The sequence below is a fragment of the Thrips palmi genome, unplaced genomic scaffold (genome assembly GCF_012932325.1).
Source record: "Thrips palmi isolate BJ-2018 unplaced genomic scaffold, TpBJ-2018v1 HiC_scaffold_17, whole genome shotgun sequence".
In the NCBI taxonomy this organism is placed as follows: Eukaryota; Metazoa; Arthropoda; class Insecta; order Thysanoptera; family Thripidae; genus Thrips; species Thrips palmi.
Window position 1 is genome coordinate 11,278,856 of NW_023144626.1, and position 16,222 is coordinate 11,295,077.

General features: G+C 43.9%; 1 protein-coding gene across 1 annotated transcript; it reads left to right on the forward strand.

Moving 5' to 3' along the window:
* Positions 1-7,040: 7,040 nt before the first annotated feature.
* LOC117644054 lies at positions 7,041-9,047 on the forward strand. Its single transcript, XM_034383239.1, has 2 exons — positions 7,041-8,204; positions 8,418-9,047. Exons 1-2 carry the CDS (start codon positions 7,332-7,334, stop codon positions 9,045-9,047), a joined length of 1,503 nt encoding a protein of 500 aa, XP_034239130.1. The 5' UTR covers positions 7,041-7,331.
* The last annotated feature ends 7,175 nt before the right edge of the window (positions 9,048-16,222 follow it).

Below are 16,222 nucleotides of genomic sequence, written 5' to 3' on the forward strand. Positions count from 1 at the left end.
GGGAGGTGTCGCGTAAGAGTGCACGCGTCCCGTAACACTGCAAGAGAGACAGCGACGACCCACTGCTCGGACTCGGTCTGCAGGCCGGTCAGTTAAGGATACGTAGTGCGCTTCCGCCGAGGGGGCAACCACTCGCGAGGTACTGTGTACACTTGATTCGCCGAAATCTTGCGCGAAATCGGTAGAAATCTGGCGCAATCTCCTAGAAATCTGGTGAAATCTCACGAAATCGCATCAAAATCTGGTGAAAACTCGCGAAATCCCACCAAAATGTTACGAAATCTGGCATAATTTAGACGCGAAATCGTGCAAAATCTCGACGAAATCCCTACCTTTAAGGTGCTAGATCGCGTAAATTTTGGGTCACCGATTTCGTTCAAAATTTGTACATTCATTAAGGACGACAATACAAGCACCCCATTCAAAGGATTTTCTTTACAAAAAATTTTGAGCCGAAATATTGAACGATGAAAGTGTGAAAACAGCGCTCATGGAAAAAAACGCCTACGGCTTAACTATGCGACTGATCTGGAAACCAAAAGCATATTCGTGTAGGGGAAGGGTGTCCGGAGGGCAATTGATCAGGCTGGGAGTCGCGCGATCAATATTTGTACGCTTGGTGAGGTGTTCAAAACCGACTACTTTCGCTCTTTTCTTTGACGCTACCCCAATGGCACTAATAATTGTCGGATCACTTTCGGACTGATCAATTGCCCTCCGGACACCCTTCCCCTACACGCACTCAAAAACTCTCTTTCTTGGATCTAGTATATATCCATACTAAAACATATTCTAAAGAAATCCTCTAATCAGTATACTAACTTTCAGTATATATTCTCAAAGCTAGTATATTTCCATACTAATACATACTCTAAAGAAATCCTCTTATCGATATACTAACATTCAGTATTTATTCTCATAACTAGAAAGTTTGCATTGTAACTTGTACAATGTCCTCAGAAATTTGAATACTTATGCTACACACTCACTGCAAACTAAGTTGAAATACTGTTGTCCTTGGATAGACATTCAGGTTTGTTTTAAATTTATTCCTTTTCAAATAATTAATCTTTTAAAATATTAGTTTTCCATGAGATGAACCCAGAATTATTGTTGAAGCTTCATAAGTTTTCAAACGATTGAGGTTTACGTAGAAGAAATTTTGTCGTCTCCCACACAAATTTCTAAAAACATTGGCAATGATTGAGGGGTGTAAAAACTGACACTGGTGGCTATACCACAAGTGGAATTCTGTTTCAGAATTGAATTCATTTCAGTACATCCCTCAGACAAAGTGACCAAAAGTCTGCGACAAGTTGACGTAAACTGACTTTGTCGTGAAAGTCCAAAAGAAAAGTTAAATCTTACACTTCACAAATTTTCCATGATCATTAGAAGTACAACTGTTTAGATTATTGTCTTAGGGACTACAACAAGTGTGAAAAGAATTACTTTAATGCAACTTTAAGTTTCAGAGATCTATAAAAATTATTAGTGCTTAATTATATATTTTCTATTTTTCAAAATCTCTCTACCATATTGAAATTAGCAAAGTAAATACTAGTAATCTATTGAGTTACCCTTTTGTTAAGTACAGTCGGAGCCAAACAAATAATATTCTAGAGCTACAAAATGGATAGTATTGTCATCATCCGCTAGGTGGCGCTAGTGTCGCTCTATTTACGTCTTGGGTTAAAAAGTGCTTTTGCAGCCGTAATATGGTGTCCTTCTTATTAAAAACCTATACAGAATAAACGTTTGAGGTGCAATGACTCTCCCACGGCAAAATTGATTTCTATCGCTTCAATATTAGCTCAATAAATGTGAGTATAAGTTCGCTCTCACGCACGGCTCCGGGTCGTCGCTTGATAGGGTTCAGGGGCTCTGCCACTCCAGTCAGCACCACGGGTCACCAGCTATGGTCACTGTGAGGAGAATTTTTGATAGTGCTGATCTGCTATCTGGGCACTCTGATATTCGACGCGTAGTCAGAGGGACCCAGGCGATAATTTTAGATATTCCACGGATCCAGGAAGTTAAATTGATTTAGCTGGTGACCAGCATTATGTGAGAAATATATACTAAAGTTTAGAATATGAGTGAAGAAAACAGCCTTCTAAAAACAAGAATACACATTCTTAATTTAAGAGTGTCGCATAAGAAAAATATACTAAGACTATTTCCCTCTTAATTTAAGTATATTATACTAGGTTCGTATTTTAGACTAAAATATACTAAAGATAAGTATGCCTATCTTATTCCAAGAATCTCAGTTTTTGAGTGCGGATCCGTTTTCGGATTCACTGTACCTATCATAGTTTTTGCGTAGGCGTTCTTGCCGTTTCACTCATTTTTCCGTCCTTTTCACGCGTTTTGAATTTGGCGGTCGAATCCTGAGGCATTGGAGGGTGGCGCGGCGGAAAGAATCAGAACTGCGTGCAGGACGGCCGAGTCGGTGCGACACGTTTATGATGGACACCTCGCTGCATTCCGATCTATTGTCTCCGCTCTGTCTGCCCCCTCCCCTCCCCCCACTGGAGACGCAGCCCAGGACCGGCAGCGCGCTCGGCCACTGGGGCAGCCCCAGAAGGGCCAACAACAGGATTAGGCCGCGGACACTACCCGTTCATTTTGCACTATTGGGATAAATTTATATACCCCTGGCACCGCGATGAGACGAGGAAAACGGCTAAAACAAGTTTGATTTGATAAATTTGAAATCTCAGAAGTTCACCCGTTGATGTGCCCATGCTGAGTGGCACCTGTCAAGCTGTCTTTGTGCACTTTGACGAGGGTGCCGGTGCTCGCCTCGCCCGCACCGGCAACTACACTGCCAAATCAGGCGGCATTGACACGAAGATGATGCACAGTGAGGATAGGACTCTCCACCCCCAACAAGGACTTTTAATTTTTTGGAAGTACTCGACTGTGGTACCATCTCTCGGGAAAGTGCTACACTGCCTGAACTGCCTGAACGAAAATGGCAAGGAGTATTCGCATGAGAGGACTCCGGTCAATACAACGGTCTAAGTTCCTTTAGCCGTTGCTTGGACCCCGGTCCGCGATCTCGCACCTTAAAAAATCCTGGGTACAAAAAAATTTCGAGTGGTTGCCCCCTCGTCTTCCGCGGTCCAGCGACAATCCACGGTGTAGCGTACACTAGGGGGCGTCATACTCAGGCGACCTTCGATTTCGGCTTGCGGGTGTGACTCAAAAGTTTCGTTTTTTAGTGCTGAGTTCAGATTCGTGTCGGGTTTTGCGATCGGACTGCGTCTTGATCACCCTACCCGACGATTTATGTCAAAAAGCGGCGAAAATTCGTTTTTTCCCATTGTTTTGCCCCCTTGAGTTCGGGGTGGCGGTTTCTCGACTGGATTGCCTTCACTCACTCTAGACACGACTTTTCCAACCACCAGAGCCCATGTGAGCCACCCCATTTGGAGCCTAGGCCTCAAAACATGCCAAAATTTGGTGAAAAAATGAAAATTTTCACCGTTTTTTCGACATTTTTGGGCCATTTTGAGCCTCACATCGCCCCCTTAGGTGACCTGTATGGATAAAAAGGAGGAAGGGTGTGTAGGGAAGGCAGCCCAGCGCCGGGGCATCGACCGGGGTGTCGTGGAGGGCGGCATTGAGTCGGCAAAATACAGGATTTTATCGAAAAATTGAAGAAAATGGGGGGTCTTGGGAGGAGCCGAGTCAATGCTGCGGGTCTGGCGGAGTGCTCTCAACCAGAAGCTTTGTATTTCGATGGCCGAAAAAACTGCGTTATACGCAGCTAACCGCTACGCCCGGGTGGGTGGGCGGGCGGGGCTCGACGTGCAGGCACCTCCTCGTGGTGGGCCCTGGGTAGGAACAGCAAACTTGCTTAACGAGCTCAAACCTGCACATTCGCTGCCACAGCTACAGCGGCTGCATAGACCATTTTCTTCAATTTTTCGAAAAAATCCTGTATTTTGCCGACTCAACGCCGCCCTCCACGACACCCCGGTCGATGCCCCGGCGCTGGGCTGCCTTCCCTACACACCCTTCCTCCTTTTTATCCATACAGGTCACCTAAGGGGGCGATGTGAGGCTCAAAATGGCCCAAAAATGTCGAAAAAACGGTGAAAATTTTCATTTTTTCACCAAATTTTGGCATGTTTTGAGGCCTAGGCTCCAAATGGGGTGGCTCACATGGGCTCTGGTGGTTGGAAAAGTCGTGTCTAGAGTGAGTGAAGGCAATCCAGTCGAGAAACCGCCACCCCGAACTCAAGGGGGCAAAACAATGGGAAAAAACGAATTTTCGCCGCTTTTTGACATAAATCGTCGGGTAGGGTGATCAAGACGCAGTCCGATCGCAAAACCCGACACGAATCTGAACTCAGCACTAAAAAACGAAACTTTTGAGTCACACCCGCAAGCCGAAATCGAAGGTCGCCTGAGTATGACGCCCCCTAGCATACACCTAACATGTCTAGAAAAATATAGAATTATGTGTAGAGATCTCCTAGGAACGTACGAAATTTAACTGTTAAGCCTAAGCGGGAGCCCTATATGGTCCGACGAGGGCCCAGTAATGTTTCGCCTGTACATTATTGAACAGGCAAATTACGTTGTTAATTCCAAATGGTACACACTTAATGTTTAAGTAGAATTTTGTACGTGCAACCCGCACGATTTAATGCATAAGTGGAATCATGCGTTAAAATGTATGAATTTTGAGAGGGGAGGGGGGGGGACAACAGTTGCAGTGGAGGCGCATTAACTGACTCTCACACACCACAGTATCGTTAGAGCTGGTAGGACCACCCCTGAAATTCTTGACTATAGGTGAGTGAGGCTAGTTATCTCATAGAACTAACACTTTTTTCCACAATGCAGGTAAATATTTTTGATCATATACCAACAAAGGTTTGTAGTAGGAAAACTCAGCAAGGATACTGATCCTGTTTGAGATAAAATAATAGGTTCCTTTGTGTGTGTGTTGTTTTTTTTTTAAGAATTACTACAAGAGTTCTTTTTTTCCTTTAAAGGTGGCAAGGTGGACAAAGGATGTGAGTTGATGGATTTTTTCTATTATTGAGTCATTTCAGCACCCACACACCTTGATCTAAAAGACTACATATCAGCCAACGTAAAGGTTCCTCACATGTATGACTTTGTGGGTGAAATCAGCCATTTAGGCCCGAATGCTTCAGATGGGCACTACACGTGCGGTATGAGGTGCTCAACTGGCTACCGCCTCTTCAATGATGGAACGGTAATTAATAGTCGCATTTAAGATTTATTTAGAAAGTTCATTACCACGTGACACAAATAGTTATCTTTTTTAAGGTTTCACTCGCCACCAAGGAGTTTCTCCTCTCGGAGAGAAGTTATGTCCTCGTTTACGAGCAAAGGCAAGATAAATAGGTTATTTTTAACATTTTTGGATCATTTGTCTTAACGGAAAATTTGTGTCTTCATGCATATTATTATTGCTTGTTCATTTCAAAAAATGATCACTTTTTATCAGTTTTGTAACATTTTGTGTACATGATTCACTTCTTAGTTTTGTGAAATTTGTGACTAAATGGTAATTCATTAAAACAAATGATAAGTTGGTCAAATTACTTTTGTCTCAATAGTGTTTGTTAGATAAACAGGTTTTTTTTAACATTTTTGGATCATTTGTCTTAACGGAAAATTTGTGTCTTCATGCATATTATTATTGCTTGTTCATTTCAATAAATGATCACTTTTTATCAGTTTTGTAACATTTTGTGTACATGATTCACTTCTTAGTTTTGTGAAATTTGTGACTAAATGGTAATTCATTAAAACAAATGATAAGTTGGTCAAATTACTTTTGTCTCAATAGTGTTTGTTAGATAAACAGGTTATTTTTAACATTTTTGGATCATTTGTCTTAACGGAAAATTTGTGTCTTCATGCTTATTATTGCTTGTTCATTTCAATAAATGATCACTTTTTATCAGTTTTGTAACATTTTGTGTACATGATTCACTTCTTAGTTTTGTGAAATTTGTGACTAAATGGTGATTTATTAAGACAAACGATAAGTTGGTCAAATTACTTTTGTCTCAATAGTGTTTGTTAGATAAATAGGTTATTTTTAACATTTTTGGATCATTTGTCTTAACGGAAAATTTGTGTCTTCATGCTTATTATTGCTTGTTCATTTCAATAAATGATCACTTTTTATCAGTTTTGTAACATTTGTGTACATGATTCACTTCTTAGTTTTGTGAAAGTTGTGACTAAATGGTGATTCATTAAAGCAAATGATAAGTTGGTCAAATTACTTTTGTCTCAACAGTGCTTGTTCATTAAAATAAATAATCACTTGTTTCATCAGTTTTGTAGCTTATTTCTCTGTTACGGGGGTACAGTGCGATTGTTTGCCCTCCTTCCGGGTCATCTGTACACGTCCGAGTTACAACATTTTCTTTCGGAATTCCAACGACGTTTAGTTTCATTGCATTGTTGGGGGGGAGTAAAACTGCCCGTAGGGTAATGTTACTCCCCGGGGAGTAACAATACCCTTAGGGCAGTTTTACTCCCCCAGCTGTGATGGGGGAGTAAAATTTCTCCGCAGCTTTCTTTTACTCCCCGGGGAGTAACACAACCCTAGGGCAGTGTTACTCCCCCCCACCGACGGGGGGAGTAATATATCCCTAGGGATGTGTTACTCCCCGGGGAGTAACCTAACCCTAGGGATATGTTATTCTCCCCGGTCGGGAAGGGGGAGTATCACTGCCCTATGGATGTGTTACTCCCCGGGGAGTAACCTAACCCCAGGTATTTGTTACTCCCCGGGTCGGGAAGGGGGAGTACCACTGCCCTAGGGTTGTGTTACTCCCCGGGGAGTAACGATACCCTAGGGATATGTTACTCCCTGACCCATCCGGTGGGGGAGTACAACTGCCCTTAGGGATAGTGTACTCCCCCTGTGGGGGGAGTAACACTGCCCTAGGGTTTGCTTACTCCGGGGAGTGTTGAGCGACGAGAGTAGTACAACACGGTGACACCGCAACTACAAAAAATTTATACAAGACCTGGGTTTTTGGAAAAAAATTGCACACAAGTCTACAAGGAAGAAGGAAAATGATAATAATATTGAAGATATTTATGACTCTTCAGTTTATAAAGAATCTGAACATTTACTTGCACCTCCAAAGTGTAGCTTGACTTGGTACACAGATGGTGTCAGTATATTTGAATGCAGCTCTTACTCGCTTTGGCCTTTTATTTTTGTAATAAATGAACTGCCTCCTGAATAAAGGTACAAACCAGAGAACATAATAATTGGTGCTTTTTAGGGAGATTCAGATAAGCCCCACCCCAATATGTTTTTGTTACCCTTATTTACAGAAATGGTTCATCTGAAAGAAGGTTTTCCTGTTCGTTTGCACAATTCTGAAAATGAAACCACTGTTAAAGTATATTTGTTATTTGGTTGTGTTGATAGTCCAGCCAAGGCTTCTTTCATGAATATTAAGTGTCATGCAGGGTATTGCTCTTGTACTAAATGTTTGATTGTAGGAGAAAAGTCTCCACGCACTGATAATGTCATGGTTTTTCTATATGAGGAAAACGTAACACGGCGGTCTGATGCTAACTATTTAGAATCTGTTATGGAAGCTGTTCGAACAAAAAAGGAATCTAAAGGTGTTTTAGGGCCATCTATATTGGCTTACATGACACACAGCAGTTTTATTCAGTCTGTGTCTATTGACAGTATGCACGCTTTGGCCATTGGGGTCACCAAACAATTACTTAGACTTTGGTTTGACTCAAAATACAAGGATAAGCCTTTTTCACTCTACCAACATGCTGGCAGAGTGAACGCTATGTTAACTAATTTACAACTTCCTCATTTTGTGCAGAGGTTGCCGGAGGATGTAACAAAGCTTGCCTTCTGGAAAGCTTCTCTTGCCAGAAATTTTCTGTTTTACATTGCGCCAGTTATTATGAGATCTGTAATGAAGCCAGAATACTTTGAGAATTTTTTGTTACTGGTTAATGGATCTTCTCTTTTGCATAAATCTAGCTTATCAGATGCAGATTTGGATTTATCAGATGAAAGACTTAACAGTTTCTGCAAGGGGTTTGAGCATTTGTATGGCGTAAGGTACATGTCAAGTAATATTCATAGTTTGTTGCATCTCTCTGAAACTGTGAGGGAAACCGGTAATTTGTGTTTGACAAATTGTTTTGACCTCACTGGTAAAACTAGAGCGTAACTCTATGCTTGAATCAAGCGTAAATCTACGCTTGAAGACGTTACGCTTGAAATCAAGCATAGACTAGAAATTCCCCCATGCATTTAGATAGGGGGAATCTTGGCGGATGAGCCTGTTACGCTTGATTTCAAGCGTAACCTGATTACGCTTGAAAACATTGGGTAATACTACGCTTTAGTTTTACCAGTGCTTGAGGGTTTAAATGGTCAGATGGTAGCCCTTGTCCATGGCACTCTGCATGCTGTGCAAGAAATTTATCAGAACATGAGGGTATTGGCAGTTATGCCCTCACTCATTCCTAATGTCAAAAGTGATGCTGTGAAATTATTTTATTTGAAGGTTACAAAGCAAAGAAAGTACCTAAATATCACTGGTAAAGTTGGTGAACGTACTTATGTTGTTGGGGAGATGGACACAATCACCAAACATTTTGCTAAAATACACAATCTGCTTACTGTATTGTTTCCTGCTCCTGTTGAGTTCAGGACCTTCCCACGTTTGTATCATGGAAAATTCTTGTTTGTCAGTTCAACCTATGATTCAGGTAGTAGAGTGTCTTCATTTTGTGCATACACCTCTCCCACTGGAATAAGCCATGGTGTAATACTAACTTTCCTCAAAACAGTCACTGACCCAGCACAGTACTTTGCTCTTGTGTCTAAATCGGACGATCTTACTGTAAACATTGAAAGATTTGTAAAATTTAAATGTGAGGAAAACTATGATCTGATAGATGTTAGTAGGTTGAAGTGTGTTTCGTTTGGTCTCCATGTACAAGAGGACATTTTCCTTGTACACTGTGTGAAAAAACCACAGTAAATCCCGTAAATTTTTTTGCCGGGATTTACACTGTTAAAAATTGTTGTTTTAAAACAACAACACAATTACCAACCTCGACAGCGCTGTTGTTTGTGAACAAGTTTGCTTGTTTTAAAACGACGAATTCGTTGCTAATTATTTTTATGACTTATGCTGTTTCAAAACCATATTTTGCTGCGTACAAACAACCCGGACAATCTAAGAAGCGGTTACTGCGGGGTAACCGGGACTCTACTAGGTCTGTGACCTAATCGGCAATAAAAATTGATGCAAATAAGGGTGTCTACCGGTTTACAAACATCTTGTGGACGAACGACGCAACTCGTTAGTAAACAACGAAAGTCATTTGAAAACAACTTTGATCGCTAAGAAAATTAGCAACATATTTACTGCTAAATTACAACATAATTTTTTACAGTGTACTGTAGTTCAGGACACAGTATTTACTGTGCCTGGTTACAGCATTTATTGTACCTGATACAGGATATTCCGTACTCCACTCCACCCCCGTACAAAGTACAGTAGATCCTGTAAAAAAAAGTACAGTAAATCCTGTACTCTGAACTACAGTGACAGCTGTACTAATCACTACAGGATTTACTGTGATTTTTTGCCACAGTGTAGACCCATTGAATTTGTTTGAACTGGAATGAGTTCCAATTTTGTAGAATTTAGCTCTTATTTTTCAAATAAAATGGGTAGCACCTTGTGTGACTCTAAAATTTGTTGGCATTTTGCAATCCTGAATTCCATATTCCTGCCTCACATCACCGCACACCCAACGCCACACGCGTTTGGCGGCTGACATTCGTCTCAGTTTTTAAGACGGGTTTCATACACGTGAAGGGAGCTGCGCGGCAGAGCAGGTGACTGTGGTCTGAAATTTTAAGACGAGATCCGTACGCGCAGGGGAAGGAAAGGAGGGGAGGGAGGCCGGCCCGAGGCTGAGCACAGGCGTCTCAAGCTCGGTTGACTGTGGGGTAAAATTCAAGGGGATTGACACGACCGGAACCTCATGTCGTCAGAACTTGATCAAAGTTGGCTCAAATGTAACCCCTATAGGGGTAAGTAAGCCCACAAAATTTGAACCCTCTAGCTCAACTAACATGGGCGCAGTGAGCAATCTAATTTTCGCCTGAAATTCATTTTCACCTTTTTCAGCAAAATGCACATTTTTGGAAAAGTCGTCGCGCTGGCCGCCCCGACGGCCTTTCCTCCGCCTGATCGACGTTCCTAGACTCAAAATTGTCTGGGGAATCCGAATCTGGCGTCGGTTTTCCGATAGCGTTCCGATAAAAATCCAAAAATGGCACTTTTTTACGGAAATTTAGTTATTTTAGGGGTTTACGCGACAGGCCGTATCCACTAGCCCCCAATCCAAACATGCCCGTTTCAACTTTTTTTCAGTTAAGGGACACCATAAGCTTAATTTTAAGATGGGCCCCGATATTGTGTATGGGTCTCGTTTAGGAGCTAGCCCCATGCCCAACTTTTGACTTTTTCCCTAAAACTTGTTTTTCTATGAAACCTTTAAAAAGGCATGGCCTCCTCAAAAAACGTCCTAGGCGGCAAATAAAGTAGTCTAACGGACGCAGAATTTCCCGAGGATCACGATGCTGCACGTGCATTTGAGTTTTGGAGCCTCAAACGCAGTCAAAACTCCAATAAACAACAAATTTATGTTAAATGCCACAAAATGTTGAACGGCAATTACGACCTTATTCCCCGTCGCAAGGCCGCTTTGCCGTTGCCTACTCGGACTCCTTGGAGTTTCCACTTTGAGAATAAGCAGGAAAGGGTCAGCAGCCCACACTGGAAACTGCGGATTTCCCCATAAGGGCGAGGCACCGCGCCGCCCAGGTGGGCAACCAGTTTGACGCACCCCTCTGCCACAGGCGGTGGAGGTCGCGCGCGCCGCCCGGGTAGGCAACCAGGCATTTGGTCCATGGACCTTCCTTTACGATGCCATTGTTACGGAGTGCGATTATTCGCCTTAGTTTGGGTGCAGTATTGTCTCAAAGTTGATCAAAACCGACTTTAATGGCATTGACCGTTTTGTTCAACTTTGAGACAAGACTGCTCCCAACTAAGGCGCATAATCGCACTACGTAACAAAGGCATGCTTAAGGAAGGTCCAAAGACCAAATGCCTGTTGAGAAAGTACGAAGGCGCGCCTCGAATCAGACGCAGAGGCTGCTTATAGTCGGCCCAAAACATGATTTTTCTAAGGCTTTTTTGACCGTTTTGATCAACTTCGAGACAACACTGCTCCCAAACTAAGGCATATAATCGCACTCCGTAATAAAGGCATGCTAAAGGAGGGGTCCCGTGGGGTTGCGAAATTTTTCCTGCTCTTCAAACCGAAAAGCGTACATTGTATGCTCTAACTTAAGCATGCCTGCAAACACGCTCTAGCTAGCTAGCTTCATGCAGTTCATGTAGTTTAAAAAAAATGTTCAATTTGAACACATTGAACGTTTCTGGCCAAACGGTCCGAAAAAATCCAAAAGACTTCGAAGAGAATCGTTTCTTATACCTTTGAGAACGTCTTTGTCAAGTTTCATGCTTCTATCACTGAATGTGCGACTTTTTTGGCTAGCGCGGCCATAGGGCCGGGCCGAGCGGGCCCGCGCTTGCCCCTACAGCCGCCGCGCGCGCATCGCACCCACCTATCTCAGGCACCGTTCAAGGTACCAAGTTGGTTTTTTGCTCCTTTCTTTACGAGAAGAGGCAGGCTACAGCCGTTAGAAAAGGCCATTTCCCAAAATCCAGCGAGGATAAAAGTTATGGGCCAATGAACAAAACTTCGAGCTTTTGTGAAAATAAAATTCTAACTTTGTCGGCCTAAAAGTCAAAAGTATTTCACCTACGCTAAATCTGAATGCAGTTTTAGATTCCTTGTTAAAATTTACGTCGGATAGCATTCTCGCGTGTTGAAATCGGTCCACTGGAAACGTAGCTACGTCAAAAACGGACTAACGGCAATTTCCCGAAATTTCCTTGAAAAATAGACGATTACTGGAATCCTAGGGGACGAATCAATTGCCTCTCCAGCCAAAATTGTCACTGTCCATACTACAACTGTGCAAAAGCTCAATATCTGGTCATGACGTACAGCTTTTTTCCGTCAGGCCCACCGCCCATGCCTACCCGGGCGGCGCGCGCGACCTCCACCGCCTGTGGCCGAGGTGCGTCAAACTGGTTGCCCACCTGGGCGGCGCGGTGCCTCGCCCTTATGGGGAAATCCGCAGTTTCCAGTGTGGGCTGCTGACCCTTTCCTGCTTATTCTCAAAGTGGAAACTCCAAGAAGTCCGAGTAGGCAACGGCCAAGCGGCCTTGCGACGGGGAATAAGGTCGTAATTGCCGTTCAACATTTTGTGGCATTAAATATAAATTTGTTGTTTATTGGAGTTTTGACTGTGTTTGAGGCTCCAAAACTCAAATGCACGTGCAGCATCGTGATCCTCGGGAAATTCTGCGTCCGTTAGACTACTTTATTTGCCGCCTAGGACGTTTTTGAGGAGGCCATGCCTTTTTAAAGGTTTCATAGAAAAACAAGTTTTAGGGAAAAAGTCAAAAGTTGGGCATGGGGCTAGCTCCTAAACGAGACCCATACACAATATCAGGGCCCATCTTAAAATTAAGCTTATGGTGTCCCTTAACTGAAAAAAAGTTGAAACGGGCATGTTTGGATTGGGGGCTAGTGGATACGGCCTGTCGCGTAAACCCCTAAAATAACTAAATTTCCGTAAAAAAGTGCCATTTTTGGATTTTTATCGGACCGCTATCGGAAAACCGACGCCAGATTCGGATTCCCCAGACAATTTTGAGTCTAGGAACGTCGATCAGGCGGAGGAAAGGCCGTCGGGGCGGCCAGCGCGACGACTTTTCCAAAAATGTGCATTTTGCTGAAAAAGGTAAAAATGAATTTCAGGCGAAAATTAGATTGCTCACTGCGACCATGTTAGTTGAGCTAGAGGGTTCAAATTTTGTGGGCTTACTTACCCCTATGGGGGTAACATTTGAGCCAACTTTGATCAAGTTCTGACGACATGAGGTTCAGGTCGTGTCAATCCCCTTGAATTTTACCCACTTACTAGTGCATACATGCCATGTACACGCTTTCTGATGCAGGAAACTCCCTATCCATTATGCACTAGATGCATGCTTCAGTTAGCGTGTACATAGCATGTATGCACTAGTAAGTGCACTGTGGCTAAAAGCTACGGAAAATTCTGTAAACAGCTTGTGGTGATTCTCCGTAGCCCTCTTGTCAGTATTCTCCGTAGGCTCTTACAGTATTTTCTGTAGGACCGCACAGTATTCTCTGTAGGACCTTACAGTATTCTCCGTAGGACTATACAGTCTTCCATGCCCTACGGAGAAGACTGTGCGGTCCTACGGAGAATACTGTAAGAGCCTACGGAGAATATTGAAAAGAGGGCTACGTAGAATCCTGGCAAAAAAATTAACAGAATTTTCCGTACCTTTTTGCCACAGTGTGCACGCTTGGCAGGCAGGCGCTAGCTAGAGCGTGCTTGCAGGCATGCTTAAGTTAGAGCATACGCTTGTCGGTTTGAAGAGCAGGAAAAATTTCGCAACCCCACGGGACCCCTCCTTTAGCATGCCTTTGTTACGGAGTGCGATTATATGCCTTAGTTTGGGAGCAGTGTTATCTCAAAGTTATTCAAAACGGTCAAAAAAGCCTTAGAAAAATCATGTTTTGGGCCGACTTTAAGCAGCCTCTGCGTCTGATCCGAGGCGGGCCTTAATACTTTCTCAACGGGCATTTGGTCTTTAGACCTTCCTTTAGCATGCCTTTGTTACGGAGTGCGATTATGCGCCTTAGTTGGGAGCAGTCTTGTCTCAAAGTTGATCAAAACGGTCAAAAATGCCATTAAAGTCGGTTTTGATCAACTTTGAGACAATACTGCACCCAAACTAAGGTGAATAATCGCACTCCGTAATAATAGCATCCTAAAGGAAGGTCCAAAGACCAAATGCCGTTGCCTACCCGGGCGGCGCGCGCGACCTCCACTGCCTGTGGCCAAGAGGTGCGTCAAACTGGTTGCCCACCTGGGCGGCGCGGTGCCTCGCCCTTATGGGGAAATCCGCAGTTTCCAGTGTGGGCTGCTGACCCTTTCCTGCTTATTCTCAAAGTGGAAACTCCAAGGAGTCCGAGTAGACAACGGGAAAGCGGCCTTGCGACGGGGAAAAGGGTCGTAATTGCCGTTCATCATTTTGTGGCATTTAACATAAATTTGTTGTTTTTTGTAGTTTTGACTGTGTTTGAGGCCCCAAAACTCATATGCACGTGCAGCATCGTGATCCTCGGGAAATTCTGCGTCCGTTAGACTACTTTATTTGCCGCCTAGGACGTTTTTTGAGGAGGCCATGCCTTTTTAAAGGTTTCATAGAAAAACAAGTTTTAGGGGAAAAGTCAAAAGTTGGGCATAGGGCTAGCTCCTAAACGAGACCCATACACAATATCGGGGCCCATCTTAAAATTAAGCTTATGGTGTCCCTTAACTGAAAAAAAGTTGAAACGGGCATGTTTGGACTGGGGGCTAGTGGATACGGCCTGTCGCGTGAACCCCTAAAATAACTAAATTTCCGTAAAAAAGTGCCATTTTTGGATTTTTATCGGAACGCTATCGGAAAACCGACGCCAGATTCGGATTCCCCAGACAATTTTGAGTCTAGGAACGTCGATCAGGCGGAGGAAAGGCCGTCGGGGCGGCCAGCGCGACGACTTTTCCAAAAATGTGCATTTTGCTGAAAAAGGTGAAAATGAATTTCAGGCGAAAATTAGATTGCTCACTGCGCCCATGTTAGTTGAGCTAGAGGGTTCAAATTTTGTGGGCTTACTTACCCCTATGGGGGTAACATTTGAGCCAACTTTCATCAAGTTCTGACGACATGAGGTTCAGGTCGTGTCAATCCCCTTGAATTTTACCCACAACCGAGTCCACGGAGCGTGGTGGTCTGGTGGGCAGGCAGCGCGGCTCACGGGCCGCAGGTGACGAGTTCGAGGCCCCGTGGGGGCACGGAGTAAGCTTTTGCGGACCTTTGACAGAGTCCATACGTTTGAGACGTATGGTCATACGGTTAGACGTATGGGCAGGAGTGGAGGGGGGCCGGGCCCGTCATACCTTAGGGTATGGCCCTGGATCCCGTGCACCCTGGAGCGATGGTGCGCCGTACAGTTCCGACGTACGACTCGTCGGTACGGTGGGGCCAACCACTTTTCATTACAGATGTAACGCCACGAGCAAACAGTGTGCGCCGCTAACGTCCGGACTATTTGTGGTCCAGCCGTTAATCGCTATCTGCGGGGTAGGCCACCGTCTCCACACTGGTGTTGCGGGGCGTGACAGTGGCCTAGGCTACCTCACAGGCGCGAAAAACTGGGTTCGAAAAACTGGTCATTGGGCAAAAGTACTTGACGATATCCTAAGACTACCAGCAATGCCCAATTTGACCCCCCCCCCCCCGTAGCAGATCGTAGCTTGGGGGTTAAATAACTAATCCATAGTTAAGAAAACGTTGATGTATTGAACCATCAGACAAGGGCGATACATGCGCCCACCCGGCTGCCGCTCTACGATCCTACTGACTACTGCAGGCCTTCCAGAGATGGTGGGGGATAGGCCGGGAGTGGGGGCCAGGCGGCGCGGCGTTGCCAACCTTACATGCCAACATCCTCCCTCCTTTAAAAAGAAAGCTAACCAATTTACACACAAGCAATGGATTTGAATTATTGGCTAACTAGCCGCTTACAACATTCGGCAATCCGAGGAGCAGAGAGAAACAATGAGATAACATTAGATATTACACTTCTAAATTTAAGTACATCTGTGAGCAGTTTGGGCTCCAAAGAAAGTTTAACTTGATGTACAGCATATTTATTACCAACTCGCATTTATACATGAATGCAAATGCACTTAAAGGGATAAAACAAAAACTTAATCTAAGGCATTGCTTTGCGCATATCACTGCACAACACTTTTCGCTATGCACAACACTCAACTCGATACCTCCAAACCATAACCGCTCAAATGCGATTCCCCCCACTGCGTCCCTAACCTCACCTGCTCAGGTAAAGGATGGGGAGGGGGGAACTGCATTTGAGCGGTTATGGTTTGGAGGTACCGCTATGCACAACACTAAGCACA

Bases quoted from the DNA above. Each gene is read 5' to 3' on its own strand.
- LOC117644054 (XM_034383239.1), top strand. From the start codon at position 7,332: ATGTTTTTGTTACCCTTATTTACAGAAATGGTTCATCTGAAAGAAGGT. The intron at 8,205-8,417 runs CTCACTGGTAAA...GTTTTACCAGTG, and splicing joins GTTTGACAAATTGTTTTGAC to CTTGAGGGTTTAAATGGTCA.